This window comes from Brachyistius frenatus, unplaced genomic scaffold, assembly GCF_029030835.1.
Source record: "Brachyistius frenatus isolate BFR_SWC_R1_liver_20210118 unplaced genomic scaffold, ASM2903083v1 Contig_293, whole genome shotgun sequence".
NCBI classification, from domain to species: Eukaryota; Metazoa; Chordata; class Actinopteri; family Embiotocidae; genus Brachyistius; species Brachyistius frenatus.
Genome location: NW_027210892.1, coordinates 149,618 through 166,217, shown reverse-complemented (window position 1 = coordinate 166,217; position 16,600 = coordinate 149,618). Strand labels below are relative to the sequence as shown.

Genomic DNA, 16,600 nt, shown 5'->3' with positions numbered 1-16,600 from the left:
TATCTTCGAATTAATAACGGGATTATTTTTCAGATGGACCCCCAGAACACTAAACTGGAAGAGTGAATTTAGCGAATGACAAACAGAAAACTTGTGGAAAATGTTATTGACTGAGAACTTCATGAGACAAGTTGAAGAGTTAAATTAGAAAGATTATAGTTCATTCAGTCATTTATACCTGTTTATATTTTTAAAAGGCCAATTTAATCAAATAATGCATTTTTTCAGCTGCCAAAAAGTGACTTCAGCTTCTGTCTGTTGACTCAATGAGTGTTTCTGCCTCAAAATGCGTTGACAGTAGTGATGTTAGGAGGTGTGCCGACGCTTCGAAGCGTGTGTGGAGTAACGGAGGGGGCGTGTCCTCGAAGCGTGTGTCGAGGCTTGCTTCATTTAGGGGAGGAGCCAAAAATGATGACGTCCGAAGCCTCGCTGCCGGCTGTACCACGTGACTGCTTCGGGAGGTGGTTCAGGTGTTGCCGGGAGGTTTGACGGCAATATAAACCCCTCAGGCTCCATTCAAAATGTGGGTTGTTGGTGGAGAGTTGAGGTCAGTTGAGAGTTTGGATAGTTTGGAGAGTTTAGAGAGAGAGATATAGTTTGGAGAGTTTAGAGAGAGAGAGAGAGAGAGAGAGAGAGATAGTTTGGAGATTTAGGAGAGTGAGGAGAGAAGGAGGTGATAAGATGGAGCCAGCTGGGAAGAGGAGGATTCCCCCTGTGGGAACACTTTGATTTAATAACTCCTAATAAGGTAAATCTAACTCTATTTCAGACACATTAGGTTTGCTTATCAAGAACTGTATTTTTCAGTTTCTTATTTTATTCAAAGGTGAGGTGTTTATTGTGCTCCAAGGAGTTGGGGTACAATAACAACACCTCATCCATGCTGAGGCGTTACCGTGCCTTGCATGAGAATAAGGAGGAAACTGGAGCTTCACCCAGCCAAGGTAAGTCATTACAATATTACAAATGCACCATCACAATTTTTCCCTGTTCACTTTTGTTTATTGTGCAAATAAAGACAGGTAACAGACACTGTGTTTATTCTCTTTTAACCAGCCACCAGAAAACCAGAGCTGGATGAAGCCCTCGTCTCCATGATAGTGAAGGACACACAGCCCTTCAGTATTGTGGATGATGTTGGATTCAGGGCATTTGTGTCCAAACTGGATCCTAATTATGTCCTCCCTACAAGGCAGGTATGTATGGGTGCATGCATGAAACAAATGAGTACTTTATTGTGTCTCACAGTTCAGCACTATATATTTTTTCCTTGAGGCTCTGAAGGCCACGGTGGAGGCCAAGTATGAGTCAGCTAAGGAGAAGGAGAAGGCTAAAGTGGAAAAGGTGGCTGCTGTTAGCCTTACTTCTGACATGTGGACATCCACAAAACCAAAAACTGTTGAGAAACTGTTATTTCTGAATAAAAATGAATAAAATGTCCCCTGTCCTGTACATCATTGTCCAAGTTACACAAGCATATTCAGTCCCCTCTTCCTCGTTCCACAAGCACTTCCACTGTCCTCTGCCTGCTTAAGCCCATGCCATTTTCCTAAAGTGACAGAAAAACATGATTACACAACCTGCCATATCATATGATACGACCATTTTGGGAAAATTTACACACACAGAATACATTCAAAAGATATTTTATTATGCACATATGTGATAATTTATGTACAGAAATTATTTGGTCATACATTTTAGTAATTCATAGTCATTCCCAACAGCCATAACAGACACAAACATTCAATGCATCACATGATGTGGTTCAGATCCAGCTGCCTGTCATTCTACACTTGGCCAGTAGGTGGTTTCGTGTGCACATGAAGTTTCGAGTAATGAACCCTTTCTGGAACCAGTTGGCTGAAGTGGTTCGATGCCTCATGAGGCTTCATCTCACCATCACTAGTTGATAGCCATAATTAGAGTTATATTAGACAGATTATAGCTCACTCAGTCCTTCATACCTGTTTAAAACACTGATGGTTCACCTCCACACACCTGCTGCCCATCACCTGAAGCTTCCTTAAGTAGGTACCTTTCCTGTGGCTCCACCCACTGTTCACACACACAATCTGTGCATTTCATAAACATGAATCAAAACAAACAACAACCACAATATGGCTCCAACAGTGTCCTCACTACAAACTTCAATGCCATAAGTTTACAAAAAACAACGGCGGATGCATTTTGGAATCACGACTTTGAACTGCTGAAGTTAAAACAGAACTTTTTGGCCACAATGAGCAAAGGTATGTTTGGAGGCAAAAAGGTGCAGATCGTCATAGAAACACCGGGCTAACCGAAGAGCACGGCGGTGGATCGAATATGGTTATTGCAGGCAGTCACACATTTCACACACAAGAACATTTCACTAGGAGAAGGAGCAAAATTTGATCACACCAACTGAAAAAACAAATAAAGCTGAAGCAGAAACAAAGATGTCTTTTACATCTAAATAATGATCTAAACACACCTCAAGATCCACAGTGGACGACCTCCAGAGGTACCAGCTGAAGGTTTTGCTTCAGTACTCAGTCTCTGATCTAAACATCGAGTTTAATCTGTGGATGGACCTGACAGGAGCAGTGAGTTCACAACTCTTGCAGAACTACAAACCTTTTGTCAGGTTGAATGGCTGAAAATCCTCCACACAGGAACTGAGAGACTCTTAGTGGCTTTAAAAAGGTGTTACTGTGAACCCTACTGACCCTGCAGAGGGCCTGAACATCTGCTTCAGACCCTCTTCCTTGGATGATACAGGATATTTCTTGAGTATTATTACAGATATTTATTAAAATGTATTTGGCATAATGTCAATATAATATTTTGGCTCACTGTGGACTCAAAATTTAGCGACATAAGCCACTTCATGAAATGCAAAAGTGGACTTTAAGTCTCTAGTTTGAGTCAAAGTCTAAGTCAAAATCATCAAATCAGCAGATTGGGCCTTTATTACTTGAAATGATCCCCAGCTCACTGACACACTGCTGTCGGTCATCACAGTTCACATTTCAGTTCACTTACACCCTCATTTGGAGCACAAATAAAGACAAACCAACCAGTTTCCAAAACAAATAATTTAATATATTATGTATAATATTTATATACACGGGTTAACTTAACAAGGCTTTGTACAACTGTTACAAAATTGGTCCACGCAGTCACACACGTACATAAAGTACATGCACAAGGGCACAGATAGAAGGACAGACGGAGTCCAGATATGATTAAGACAAACATGGAGTCTGGTTGGACGACAGCGGTTGGCAATACAGTTTGGTTCAGATCCATTTTGTTGTTACAAAACTAAAGTTCTGGGAAGGAAGCAAAAATACTGAAAATGTGAAAAAGGAAAATAAATGCTAAAATATCACTCGGGTAAGACTCTGTGATTTTGGATTTAAGGATCTTGTTCACTCACTGTCAGGTGTTTAAAACACTGATATCATGTACGAGCTGCAGCCTCGCTGTAACACCACGTTCCTCTGATCAGCTCTCCGTTCTCCACACTGATGATAGTGGACAATTACCCAGATAAAAAAAACAACAGAGTTTTGGCATGACTTCACATAGCTGCCTTGAACACTTGTGACAAAACAGGCATCATTGTCCTCACAGCTCCGGCCCTCCTACCTCAACACACACACACACACACACACACACACACACACACACACACACACACACACACACACACACACACACACACACACACACACACACACACACACACACACACACACACACACACACACACACACACACACACACACACACACACACACACACACACACACACACACACACACACAGGGAAGTATGACAGGCTTGTGTTGAACACTTAGGGCTTGCATATTTTTTTTCATGTCACTGACCCATGCATGCATTTTTTGAAGTCCATGGTAGCTTTGGCGTGACGCCCGAGTCCCATCAGTCCAGAGAGAGGGTGAGCGAGTCCTGCTGAGGTTTCCTGCAGGTTCGCAGGAGGCTTTGGAAGAGCTCGTAAAGGGCTGAGAAGTAAACTGAAGCTAACCAGCTTTAGTGTGCTGTGGTGTACTCAGGCTGGCAGGTGAGTGTGCATATCACATATTTGACTACACGGGTATTGTCAAAGACATCGTTAGTGAAAAGCAGTGGGAGAAGACACCAGCGTGAATCCAGACGGATGATGAGAGTGACTGCAGCTGGAACAGCAGCCGCTCTGGAGCTCAATCTCAAATGTCTCATATGGCTTTCTCTTATTTTTTTACTTAATATGTATTTATCACCATCTATCACTTTAAATATACAGTTGAAGGGTTTCATTTCAAAACATGACATATTAAAGCCACTGGGTAATGTAATGGAAAAACTCTGCAACAAAATAAAGTCATTCAATTAACTTGGATTTGTTTGTTGAGTCTTACAATACTTGAATGTGCACTTCTGAACAACAGTAAACTGTCTTAACTGTGCATTAAATGTCATTTAACAAGCTCATTGACTCAGAAAGCTATTGTGTCGAATGATAACATGTTAGCAGTTAGCTCATCACTTAGTTCACCAATGGTGTGCGCTAAAAATGTTTCGAGGGGTTATTCTTGTATTTCCAGTGCTGACTATTTAAACTGAAAATTGCAACAAAACTGTAGTTGCAAAAAAACATTTGACAGGTTAAATAACCATGTATCACCTGCAGGGGGTGCTGAAGCTCCACTGATTAGCTCGGTTCTGTTAAAGCCGAAGGGTTCCGACCTGAAACTCAATGGTTCTACTTGAACTGGCCTCTCCTGCAGCGCAGGTCCACTAACGAGTTGAGACAGATAGATAATGGGGGACATAAGCCATCATCAGCGTGTCCTTTTTTTTGCCTACAATAAAATGTTTCATATTTTATGAAATAAAATGTTTCATATTTTATTGCTCTGTGAGTGCCGGTATTCTGCGTTTTCTTTTTCATTCTCTTCATAACCGTGCATCAGTCTTGTTTCCTGATCTGTGAACCTAAATACAAACTCATTTGACTGGTGCCCGTCACACAGAGATGAACCCTCATACAGTTCACCAGCTCGCCGCCCCGAGTGCACTCTGTCACAAAGCTTCCAGAACCACACCTGAACTGTACGGATGTGTGTTTCGAACAGAACGATGAGATTTTGTCAGGATCTCAGTTCCTGCTATTTACCGAACAGTTGACTGCATAGTATACTGTATAAAGACATAGATAACTACATCAGTTTTACACGTTTCAAATGGTGGTAACCTGATATTGGAATGAAACTCTACAACTCCACACAATGTCAAAGACTTCCTTCACCAGAAGAGCACGTCTCCAAAATTAGGGTCGATAAAAAGCCGAGAGGGAAGAGTGTCTAGACGACCGAACCCCCTGTTGACAGACACCTCAGAAGCGGTGACATGTGGTCCAGTGTTAGTGAGTAAAGGGCAAGTGCTTGATCCTGCATTAGTAGATGAAACAGTGGGATTAAACGACCACTGTGTGACGACGCCACGCTCTGGTCTTGTCCCGTGGGTCTAGGGCCGATCTCCTCAGGACCACAGTCGAAGGTCCCGGGGAGCTTTGATCTATCCATCCTGAGGTAGAAGAGGAGAGAGGAGGAAGAGCCTCCTGGGCGAGATGAGGGAGGGGACCTATTTGCTGAACTGACCCGGGACCCACAATTGATCCCTGAGGAATCCCAACACGTCCAGGCTGACCTGGTGCCGCCTCGGTGACTCTGATCACGTCCACCTTGTCCGCTCTCCATCCTCTCACTCTGTCCTCACTCCTGCCCAGCTCAAGGTCCAGATTCATGGACACGGCCCTGGTTCGGCCACCTCTGGTCTTCCTGTGGCGGACTGGTGCCGACTGATTCCAGTCTGGCTGCTGACTATCAAGACTGCTAGACATCTGGTAGAGGTTGGGAGGCCTCGTGGGGGAGATCCAAAGAGGGACAGTCGGGCGACCTCTGGCCAGATTGTGAGTCCTCAAACGGGAAGGGGGGTTAGTGACAGGTGGTAGTGTTGGGTATGTGGCGTGGATCTGGTGGCGTGAGTAGAGAAAACTGTTTGGACGGAGTTGCGGTGCCGGTAAGGTCGTTCTCTGTCGGCTCTCCTTTTGGAAGCTCTTTGCGGCGCTTCCTGTTCCGTTCCTCACGTCCTTTTCAGCTTCTTCTCCTCCTGCCAATGAATCTTTCCCCTCCGTAGTTTCTGTAGCTTTCACCCCATCTTCCTTTCCATGCCTTTTTTCTTTTTTAGGAATATTATGTTCTCCCTTGACTTGCTCTTCCTCACCTCTGTCCTCCTCTTCTTCCCCTCCTCCTCCTCCTCCTTCTTCCCCGTAGTTGCTGGCTTTGATTGGCTCATGCTCGGAGTCCTCATCGGCGCTGCTGCCCGGCAGGTGGGTACTGAGGCATTTCTTACGTTTGCGGGTCACAGCAGAGATGATGGACTTGGGCAGGAAGTCCCTGGCGTTCAGGTCTTTTTTGTAGCCCGAAGAAATCTGAAAGGTTCAAAATCTCAGTCAGGTAATGGTCATCTATTCGTGTACGCCAAGGATTAAAGTAGAAGAAGGAAGTTTTGTGCTGACCTTTGACTTAAGAGAATCGCTGGTGGTGGAATCTAATAGAAAGGAATTAGACAAGAGTTAGAACCATGAGATAATTGGACGAAGGGTAGTGGTAATGTTAGGAGTGGGGATGTCACGACAACCAATACTACAGTCGGTACCAAAATTCACGAGCAGGATGGAACTGTTTTCAATGGCACTAAAGGTACCGATGGAACGGAAAAAAACTGGTTGAGCAACCGGTCCAACTTGTGTAAGTCTGGACCGCTCCTCAAAGGTACAAAATATTGTTTTATTCATGAATTTCTTGCACCTCTTGCTTTAATTTATTGCTTTATTTCGAAATTGGTATTGAGAATCGTGGATTTTAGATTGTATTGGTACCGACTACCAAAACGTTGGTATCGTGACAACCCTAGTTAGGAGTGTTGTGAAATCTGTCTATTCACTGCATAATCTACCAGTATTGAAACCTTTAAGGAGAACTCGAGCCATTATCACAGGATTCATCTTTAAGATCAGGCAAACAACTGCAAGTTTCTCTGATTTTAATTTAGGTGGCAAAAAAATGGCAAGAGCTTGCCTTCAGCAAGACAGAGGAGTGATGATACACTGGTGGGAGAAACAACCCCGATGGAAAGAACATGAATGGGTGAATGAATCCAACAAAAATCAACAACACCTAACACAAACACACAAGGAGGAAGACCTGGTCCTACCGAAGAGGTTGATCCACTGTCTCAGCTAGAGAGAAGGAGTGCAGAAAGGTCCAGGAAAGAGAGATTGAGAACAAGTGGGAAAAATCATTAGTATCTACAGGCAGAAACATCACAGCTGGAGAAACAGTGCAGAGGTCTACTGGAAAGGAAAAACGCTGAGTCTCACATGACAACAAGCCCACAGACCGGAAGCATTAGGAGCTCAGACGTGGAGGTTAGACTGAGAATTAGAAGTTTCTCATCAGCATTAGTCATCACGAAGGTTCTGTGTGAGTGAGTTTACTATGAACTGGCAAGATGACACCTGCAGTCAGGTCATATTAAATTACAACCTAACCTGCACAAGAAGAGAAATGACTTCCAGTGAGACCCAGGTCAGAAGGTTTATACCTTTTTGTAGATTTAAATTTTTTGGGATTCATGCGTTTGAATGAAGAGCTGTCAGACTGTCAGGCGTGGACTGAATCCCCCTGTGAAGGACTGACATAAGGGTCCAACAATTCCACAATCGCACCCACTCAACACAATGACTGTCTGGGTGAGGGGGGGGGGGGAGAGAGAAAGTGGGCGGAGTTTCAACTCTCTCCAGCTCTTCCATAACCTTCAAGGAAAGATGTGCTGTTTTACACTATTTGAACAATTAGTGCTTCTTGCCCGTCTCTATGGAGACAGACTCCAGTGTGTCCGTTCGTCCATTATCTATAACCGCTAAATTCTGAACAGGGTCACGGGGGGCGGGGCTGGAGCCTATCCCAGCTGACTTTTGGGCGAAGGTGGGGTTCACCCTGGACAAGTCGCTAGTCCATCACAGGGCCAACACATAAGGACAGCATGCTCGCATTCACACCTATGGGCAATTTCAAACCACCAATTAACCGGCCATGCATGTTTTTGGATGGTCAGAGGAAGTAGGAGTACCCGGAGAGAACATGCAAACCCCAAACAGAAAGGCCCCTGCTGCCCCGTTATGTGGTCATTCGTTACAGCTACAAACATTTAGCCTTCAGAAATGGTCAGATGACCCGTTGTGTGAAATTGAGTTTACGTGGACCCCGACTCACCTGACTGCATGTATGTTTCAAAGCTAACAGTTTTCTCTAAACAAACCAACACAACCTTTCCACAGTATGTCACGTTAAATTCCACACATGCTTCCTCAAGACTTCATACAGCAGGTGTAATAACTTTCGCGGGGAATGATATATCAGTTTTGGCAGCCATTTGTGTACACTGTCAATCTCTACAACTCAAGGTTGGATTATTCAACACCAGCCTAAAGTAACGTTGCACTGTATTTCCTTTCATAGCACCTGACACTTTCTTTCATCCCAAGCTGTATTTTTTTTTTTTTTTGTGTATATTGTAATTTTTTCTTTTTGTGTGCACCTTTTTTTCTTTTTCTTTTTTTCCTAACTGTGTTTCTATGCTGCTGTGACGACTAAATTTGCCCACTGTGGGATAAATAAAAGTGTTATCTGTCTGTCTATCTATCTATCTATCTATCTATCTATCTATCTATCTATCTATCTATCTATCTATCTATCTATCTATCTATCTATCTATCTATCTATCTATCTATCTATCTATCTATCTATCTATCTATCTATCTATCTATCTATCTATCTATCTATCTATCTATGTATTACCTGCTGGGTGAAATGGGCAACTGCTTTGGAGCTTCAGATCATCTGGTAGCCCGAAGGCTTCAAGATCAGCATGTGGCAATAACTAAGTGGTAGTCTAACGAATTGTAATTTAGAGTTTCAAAGTTCTTTGGTCTATTTGCAATTAAATATGGGTTTATGTGATTTGAAAATCATTGCATTCTGTTTTATTTTAATTTAACACAGCGTCCCAACTACTTTGGAAACGGGGTTGTACATATTACACCAAAACAAAGGCTTTGCCCGATTCATAACTTTAGTACAGTCTCTAACTCCTCTTCACGTCTTCAAAAACACTTTGAAAATGTCAGACTTCTTTTCTGAGCTCGTTATAAATTTATTTCATGTCATAATACATATTGGTTGAGCACTCCTCCCCCTCCCCTCCTCACCTGACGCCTCTCCTGGCATGCCTGGCCGGCCGATGTTGGACAGCAGATGGTCAATGTTGGGCACAGGCTGCATGTCCCGCTTATCCTCTGGGGCCTACACACACACACACACACACACACACACACACACACACACACACACACACACACACACACACACACACACACACACACACACACACACACACACACACACACACACACACACACACACAGTAAGAGAAGAGTACACACAGTTCCAGTAGTCCTGGTGTTGTCTGTTTTCTGCACTGAAAACTCACCTTGTCATCTTTATCCAGCTCTCCGTCGCTGAAGAACCAGTCGCACTGTTGAAGGAAACACAGCGTGGCGTGAGCACAGACCGCACGACCGGCTACATAAAACGCTGCATTATTTCTTGCTCTTCAGGAGGTGGTGGTTCTTACATGCAGGAGAAGTGTCTCCACTATTTTGTAGCGGTCCGGCATGTGAGTGACCATGTCGGTCATGTTGTCCTCCGACGTCCTCACCAGCGTGGGACCGAACACCAGAGCCAGGTTTCTCGGCTCCATCTGGGAAATAACATCAAAATCTCGTTGTTGTCTGCAACTTATTCTGTTTTTCTCTCAAACAAAAACTTAAAGTTTAAGGTAAGACTACCTTATTCTTCTCGGAGTGATCTGCCACCTTCTTCAGGTGGCCCACCAGGAACTTGAGGGTGTGGTAATAGTGATCTGGGAGGTCATGGAGCTGAAAAAGAAGCAACAATGAAAAAAAAAATAGAGATGTCAAAAAGTGAATTAGATTTTAGGAAGAAAAGAGTCTCTGGCAGAAATAAACCACACACCAGTTTCTTCATGGTCTTCAGTCTGTCTTCCGTGTCTTCTATCCGGTTGGCATCAATGAAGTCATTGTATTTATCTGCAGGCAGAGAAGGTTTGAAAATTAAAATGCTAGTTTCTATATGTAAACAATAGCAAGTGGCTTCAGCTGTCAAGCTAATTCTTCAATAAAAATGCTCATAAAATATTTTTTTCTATTTATTTTGGGAAGAATCCGCTGGCAGCAGTTTTTATATGATACAATACACATGCACATGTGTAGTCTCACCATCAGTGAACAGAGGCTCTGGCAGTTTTCGGAAGAAAGATTTGAGCAGGCTGCTGATGACATTCAGGTCCTGCCATCTCTGTGGAGAAACAACGGGCCGGCTTTAGAAAAATAACCTTCTCTAATTGAATGATGCCTGTGATGATAGTAACACACAGACAATACAAAACACACCTCCTCAGCAGTGTTGATGTCCATGCCTTTGTTGAGATGCTCCTGCAGGTTGGACACCATGGCGTTGTTCCCGGGCACCCTGTAGATCCCGGTGTACTCCAGACCCGTCGCCTCGACAACACCGCAGCACATCTCCACTATCAGAGGGACGAACTGGGACGACAGAGAGGGAGAGGAAGACAATGAGGCAAGAAAAGGAGGGAAAACAGAGAAAAGAGAAGAATCACAATTAGGAAACTACTATTATTCTACCAAAACTAGGTCGTATAATTTTCTTTCTTTTGTTTTATTACTGTTATCATATACTCTATCAGAATCAAATGACACTTATTTCCACAGAGGTCCTTCAGACAAGTGACATCACCTGAATATTCACACACAGGATTTACAGGAGTAAAGATGCATTAGCAAACAACTCGGCTGAAAGTTTAATGGAACAGCTCAGAGATCTTAACTCATCCTGACTTTCATGTTTCTGTCACAGTTTCTGTCATAGAAACAACTTCCTGTTCAATCCACCTCCTCCTCAGCTCTGCTGTGTTCCTAAAATAAGAGTGTCTTTGTTAAACAACCCCTACAGCAGGTGTGAATAAGTCACCCTCATTATCTCAGCCACATCCTCAGTATCTTTACACAAGTATGAAATATTTCTGTAGTTTTCAGTAACATTTAAATAAAACAAAAAATGCTCGACACTGGACCAAAGTGACTTTCTTCTCCTCCAGCTGAGCACAAATAGATATTTCTAAGGTCATATTTGTCAGTAAAACAACTGCATTAGATTTGAAATTATTTATGCAACTTTGGCAATCTCCAAATATCGTTTGCATCGTTGACTATTAAATGAAAACAAACCGTTAGAGCTTTGTTTTTACATGCAGAGTTTCAACCACTAGATGGAGCCACAAAGCTTCTTCACTCTGCATGTTACTCACAAAAGGCTCAAAAATAATCATGAAAAGAAGGATGACATGTTTCTGCTTTGTAGATAAAAGGAACAGCAAACAACTTTGAAGTAAAAAAAAGGTTCAATTCAGATCTCTGTAACTATCTGATATGTGGTCGGTCTCATCAGACAGTCGGCAGACAGACAGAAGTGAAACGCTGAGCATGAATCACGTTGTTCATTCTGGTTTACTTTGTGGTTGACAGCAGGCTGACAGTCCTCCAGTCGCACACCGAAAGCCTTTGGACTGCCTGTCTTCTTGGCCTTTTTCATGATGTTGATGCCCCACAGTGCCTTGTTGTCATCTAAACACACACACACACACACACACACACACACACACACACACACACACACACACACACACACACACACACACACACACACACACACACACACACACACACACACACACACACACACACACACACACACACATGGACAACCATTTAAATATTAGTATTTACATTTAAAAGTAGTTTAAAATCACAAGTTATTAAAGTGACTGTGTTTCCATCGCTGCTTTGTTTGAATATTGGTAAACACAGACCAGAACCGTGTTTGGACCCACCTGATCTGGAGGCCCGGTTCACTGAGGTGTTGTCGGTCTTCGCCAGGAGGAAGGGCGGCATCATGCGGTGAGCTCTGGGAGAGGAGTCTGGCTTGTTCCCTGTCAGACTGCACAAAGACACAAACTTTAAATACAATGAGATGAGAGGTTCATCTTTAAAGATGGACTTCGAAATGATTTCAGTAAATATGAGGCCCAGGCTCTCCGTGTTCTCCTTCAGGTCTTCATCTTCCTCATGTCTTCATGATGACCTCAGTGAGAGATGACTGCCTCGTTCCTCTTTTTAAGTTATTGTTTCTGACAGGCTTGTAGCCCAGAGCTGCAGTGACTCTGATTACACAGAGTAAGAGACAGACATTTTGACAAATACAATCCGCCATGCTGACCTGTGTTTCCTGTAGTCGTTGAGCTTCTTGTTGATGAGAGCTTGTTTTGAGAAACCGATCTCCTGCAATCAACAGAAAGCATTAATTAGCTCAGTGTGTGTGATTGTGTGAGCTGCTCAAGACTGAACAGATATGAATGTAACCTCGTTGTCGGTCTTGCTGTTCTCCCTGATGACCCTGATCCAGGCCAGCATGTCGTCCCTGTCCTCCGCCTGCAGCAGGTACTCGCAGAAGTCCTGCGTGGTCAGCCTCAGGGTGTGTTTACGCTTGGTCTCGCTGTACGCGATGTCGATCAGGCAGCCGCGGATGCTGATTGGAGGATGTTCGTCCTGGCCGGGCCCCGCCCCCGCCCCGTGAAGCACCGCCTCCCGCTTGTCCTTGTAGAGGAAGAGCGAATGGGAGCGCAGCACGGAGAAGGCGCGTTTCCATGGCCGCATACCGCCACCGACTTTCTGTGATGAGGAGGGACAGAGACGGGGACGTGACCTTGACATGGAAACACCAACTGTCACATCATGACTCGGCTTCTGTAACGGGCCATGACAGGTGTGTTAAAGCCTGGAAATGTCCACATGACAAAGCAGCAAGCAGGAAGTGATTCTCTGTTTCTGAAATACTTAAAAAAAAAAAAAATCTGATTTACTGACAAGTAACTTTTTGCATACAAGGAATTTATCAAACCATTCAAATTCTCAGTAAGTGCAGGATCACCATCGAACATGGTCCTAACACCCTCTACAGTTACACAGAATACACAGTGAATAAATTCACAAGCAACCACATTAAAACATCAATGTTAAAGAACTACACGAAATATAGATATAAATATTTTCATTTCATCAGATTATTAGGAAACATCATTCTATGAAAAAACCCACGATGGATTCATTATTTAAAACATTCATGGAATACAAGATAAATCGATTTCAGCTGTGTTCAGTGGGAAAACTAGAAACGTTTTCAACCCCAGACTTCCAGAGTGGAGACCAATCCATTCTCAGAACATATGTAATAATAATGCAGACTCTCAGAGCAAACAGCAGTTATATGCTGTGCAACGCTCCGTTTATTTAATCTAATCTTTCCAGATTCTACAGAACTTCTGCAGCAGTATGTGTGTGTGTGTGTGTGTGTGTGTGTGTGTGTGTGTGTGTGTGTGTGTGTGTGTGTGTGACTGTAGAATCAGTGTGTGGTACCTTTCCCTTCTCGGTGAGGATCTGTTTGTAGTGCAGCCAGCCCTCTTTGCGAACATCACTGAAGGTGATGGTTCCCAGCTCGGAGGTGGAGTGGCGCTTGGACCGGGCCTCCTCCTGCACCCGCAGGCTCTCCAGAGACTGGAACACACAGATGGACATTCAGAGACTCGGTCTGGAGAATGATTCAGGTATGATTGTGATAATTAGAGCTGGTCACAGCGACTCACCCCGTCAGTGAAGAAACTCTTCACCCTTTTTGGTAGTTTACTGTCAAACAGAGAACACAAAGGTTATCATACAGACAATAATTCAATATAATAGACAATAACTCTATTATTATTGATGAGTCTTTATTTATTACCTTAAAGCGATAATATGAAGCCTTTTCTTTTCATTTCTTTTCTTTAAATAGTATATTTCATACTTGATTCATGTGTTTCTATCAATAACGGCTCTATAAAATGTGTTTTGGGATACTGGTAATATTTCTGGGACCACATGGATCTATTTTAGTAAAGCGTCTCCTTCGTCCCGTGACTTACGAGAAGACGCGTCCTTCCTCCCTGAAGGTGTTGAGCCCTTCATCGCAGGACTTGGATCTCTCCGTGGTGATGGCCAGCAGGTACGAGGAGCGACGACTTTTAATGCTGCCTGAAGTGACAAAAAGTCAAGTCAGAGGTGAAGAGAGGATGAAGAGAAAGACACGGAGGGTAAAAGAATATGTAGAGACACATGAATCAGAGGAGAAGTGTTTTTATGATTCAAACAGTGAGGGATTAATATGAGATGAATTAATGGGTTAAACATACTGTATGTAAAGGAATACTTTGACATTTTTGATCTTTGGCTCTTATTTTATAAAACAGAAGATGAAGAGAATATTTTACCATTGTAGCATCTAAAATTGTATTACATTTTTATAGCACATAACAAGAGAACTTAACGACAACCAAAGGAGCATTTCAGAGGGGAACTTTAATTAAAAGAATTTGAGTTTCTGCTGTATGCACTGAAAATGTAAAAGCTAAAGAATTACTAGTTATTAGTTATTCCAGCTCTGTTTTGAATCACTGACTGGATTCTTCTGTGTAGTAAAAGCAGCTGAGGCTCATAGGTATTGTAGTTTTTAGGCCCATCGGTAATATCAAACTGAAAAAAATATAATTTGCCAGAAACATTGAGAAATAATTTCAAAGATTTTCATTGAAATAAATAAATGAAATGAAACGTCACTATGTGTCACTGAATGAGGTAACACAAGTGACTTAGTCTGTGGCCCACCGGTCGAAGCTCTGGTATTTAAAGTATTACAAACAGAACGAGTGACATTCTGGGAAAAGAAAATCAGATTTCAGTTTTCCATCAACCAGCAGTGGTTGTTCTGCCCGAAGAAGGTAGGCCGGTGAATGGTGATGGTCTGACATCACACCGGTGAATTTGCATCTCTTGGAAGATTGAAACTTTACGTTGTAAAAAATATTTTTTATGTATTTCCATATTTCTTATTACTCTCAGCTCCTCTTCCAAGTGTCTACTTAAATAAAACAATGGAACAACATCTACACATTTTGAGTTCTTTAGCTGCAAATGTCAGTGTACTCCTTTCAGATGAGTCTGAGGCTACAAGGCCGGACAGATATACCAGTGTGCCGACATAAAGGCATTACAGTGGTGTTTAGCATTGTGACCCACTGGAGGACACAATGTACGTCAGTCTAGGCCTTCATAAAGCCCTTCAGTATTCAGAGTGGGTGAGCGAGACTCACTGCAGTCTTGAGAACGAAGTCGGACAAAAGGGGAGATGGAGGAGAGGGTGGGGGAGACAGGGGTGGAAGTGAGGGGGGCCATAGTGGAGGCCTGAGAGGTGGACACCACAGAGCAGGCTGGTACATAGCAGGCCTGGTGGTCAGTAGGACCGCTGGGTTCATCTGTCATCGTCACAGGTGAGAAACAAGGGGTGAGAGATGATGAACGGTTAAACAAGACAAGACAAGACAGACTGCGAGCGTCCTCAGGTGGGACTCTGATTGTTGAAGAGCTGTTCTGGAGGCACAAATAATCTGAAGAGGAGAACCAGTCCTCTAGCAGGAAGATCAGACACCTGAGACACCTGAATGACAAATACAGTAAAGAAAAGTATGTAACGGCACATTGAAGTGCTGACTGAAATAAAGCAGGAGATATAACTGTCTGTTGTTCTATCATTCATACTATCATACTATTTAGTATGCCGGAACAATATTTCCCCTGCGTTCTGAATCGCACGCCATTTCTTTTTACTTCTAGTACGTACTGCAGCGACCCTAAAACAGTACGTACTATTGTATGTAGTACATGTACAAGGACACACCACTTCATCATAGAAATGAGCCTTGACCTTTGACCCCGTTGGTCCTATCCGTCGTGATCCGTAGCACGGTGTGAAGTAAAAGGGAAAAGGATGTAATTTGGACCAAGTGCACTTCGTTTTAATCTTTCCTCTTCCTCTTCATCTTCCTGTTGTGGGCGGAGCTTCAGCGCCACCAACTGTCTCTGACGTCTCTACCTCTGCAGAGGAACAGCAAGAGCAGCATGCTGACCTGCATAATGCATCCTATATTTAACAGGATAAATTGTTTACACTTTTTTGTTTTCAACATATTTCCATATTTGTTATTTCATGGTTCCGATGTCTTCAGTTTTGTTCTTTTATGCATAAAATAGTAAAAGTAAAGAGAAATCCTGGATTCAGTAGGTGTGTCAACTTTTAACTGGTAATGTGAAACATATTTTTTCAAGATGTTGTTAAGTTTTAAATGTGTAAGGGAACATCTATGCGTCAATAACAGCATCATATTTTTGATGTAGAGTTAAGTGTGTTTTATTGTTTCTTCCTCTCATACCTCTTAGTTTTCTCACTGAGCTTCAGTTTAA

General features: G+C 42.9%; 1 protein-coding gene across 4 annotated transcripts in view; it reads right to left on the bottom strand.

Annotated features, from left to right (window-relative positions):
- Positions 1-3,723: 3,723 nt before the first annotated feature.
- LOC138635133 (rho GTPase-activating protein 23-like) overlaps positions 3,724-16,600 on the bottom strand; it is a 74,346-nt gene continuing 61,469 nt past the window's right edge. For all 4 annotated transcript variants that reach the window (XM_069722482.1, XM_069722481.1, XM_069722480.1 and 1 more), the window contains exons 8-24: positions 15,454-15,615; positions 14,230-14,338; positions 13,915-13,954; positions 13,688-13,825; positions 12,635-12,943; positions 12,492-12,553; positions 12,106-12,212; positions 11,727-11,839; positions 10,589-10,741; positions 10,415-10,493; positions 10,152-10,225; positions 9,965-10,054; positions 9,751-9,876; positions 9,607-9,651; positions 9,326-9,419; positions 6,572-6,603; positions 3,724-6,484 (exon numbers count right to left, since the gene is read on the bottom strand). In XM_069722482.1, the coding sequence (XP_069578583.1) occupies positions 5,468-6,484; positions 6,572-6,603; positions 9,326-9,419; positions 9,607-9,651; positions 9,751-9,876; positions 9,965-10,054; positions 10,152-10,225; positions 10,415-10,493; positions 10,589-10,741; positions 11,727-11,839; positions 12,106-12,212; positions 12,492-12,553; positions 12,635-12,943; positions 13,688-13,825; positions 13,915-13,954; positions 14,230-14,338; positions 15,454-15,615 (2,750 nt within the window). In that variant the 3' untranslated portion in view covers positions 3,724-5,467. The remainder of the gene's footprint in view (positions 6,485-6,571; positions 6,604-9,325; positions 9,420-9,606; positions 9,652-9,750; positions 9,877-9,964; positions 10,055-10,151; positions 10,226-10,414; positions 10,494-10,588; positions 10,742-11,726; positions 11,840-12,105; positions 12,213-12,491; positions 12,554-12,634; positions 12,944-13,687; positions 13,826-13,914; positions 13,955-14,229; positions 14,339-15,453; positions 15,616-16,600) is intronic.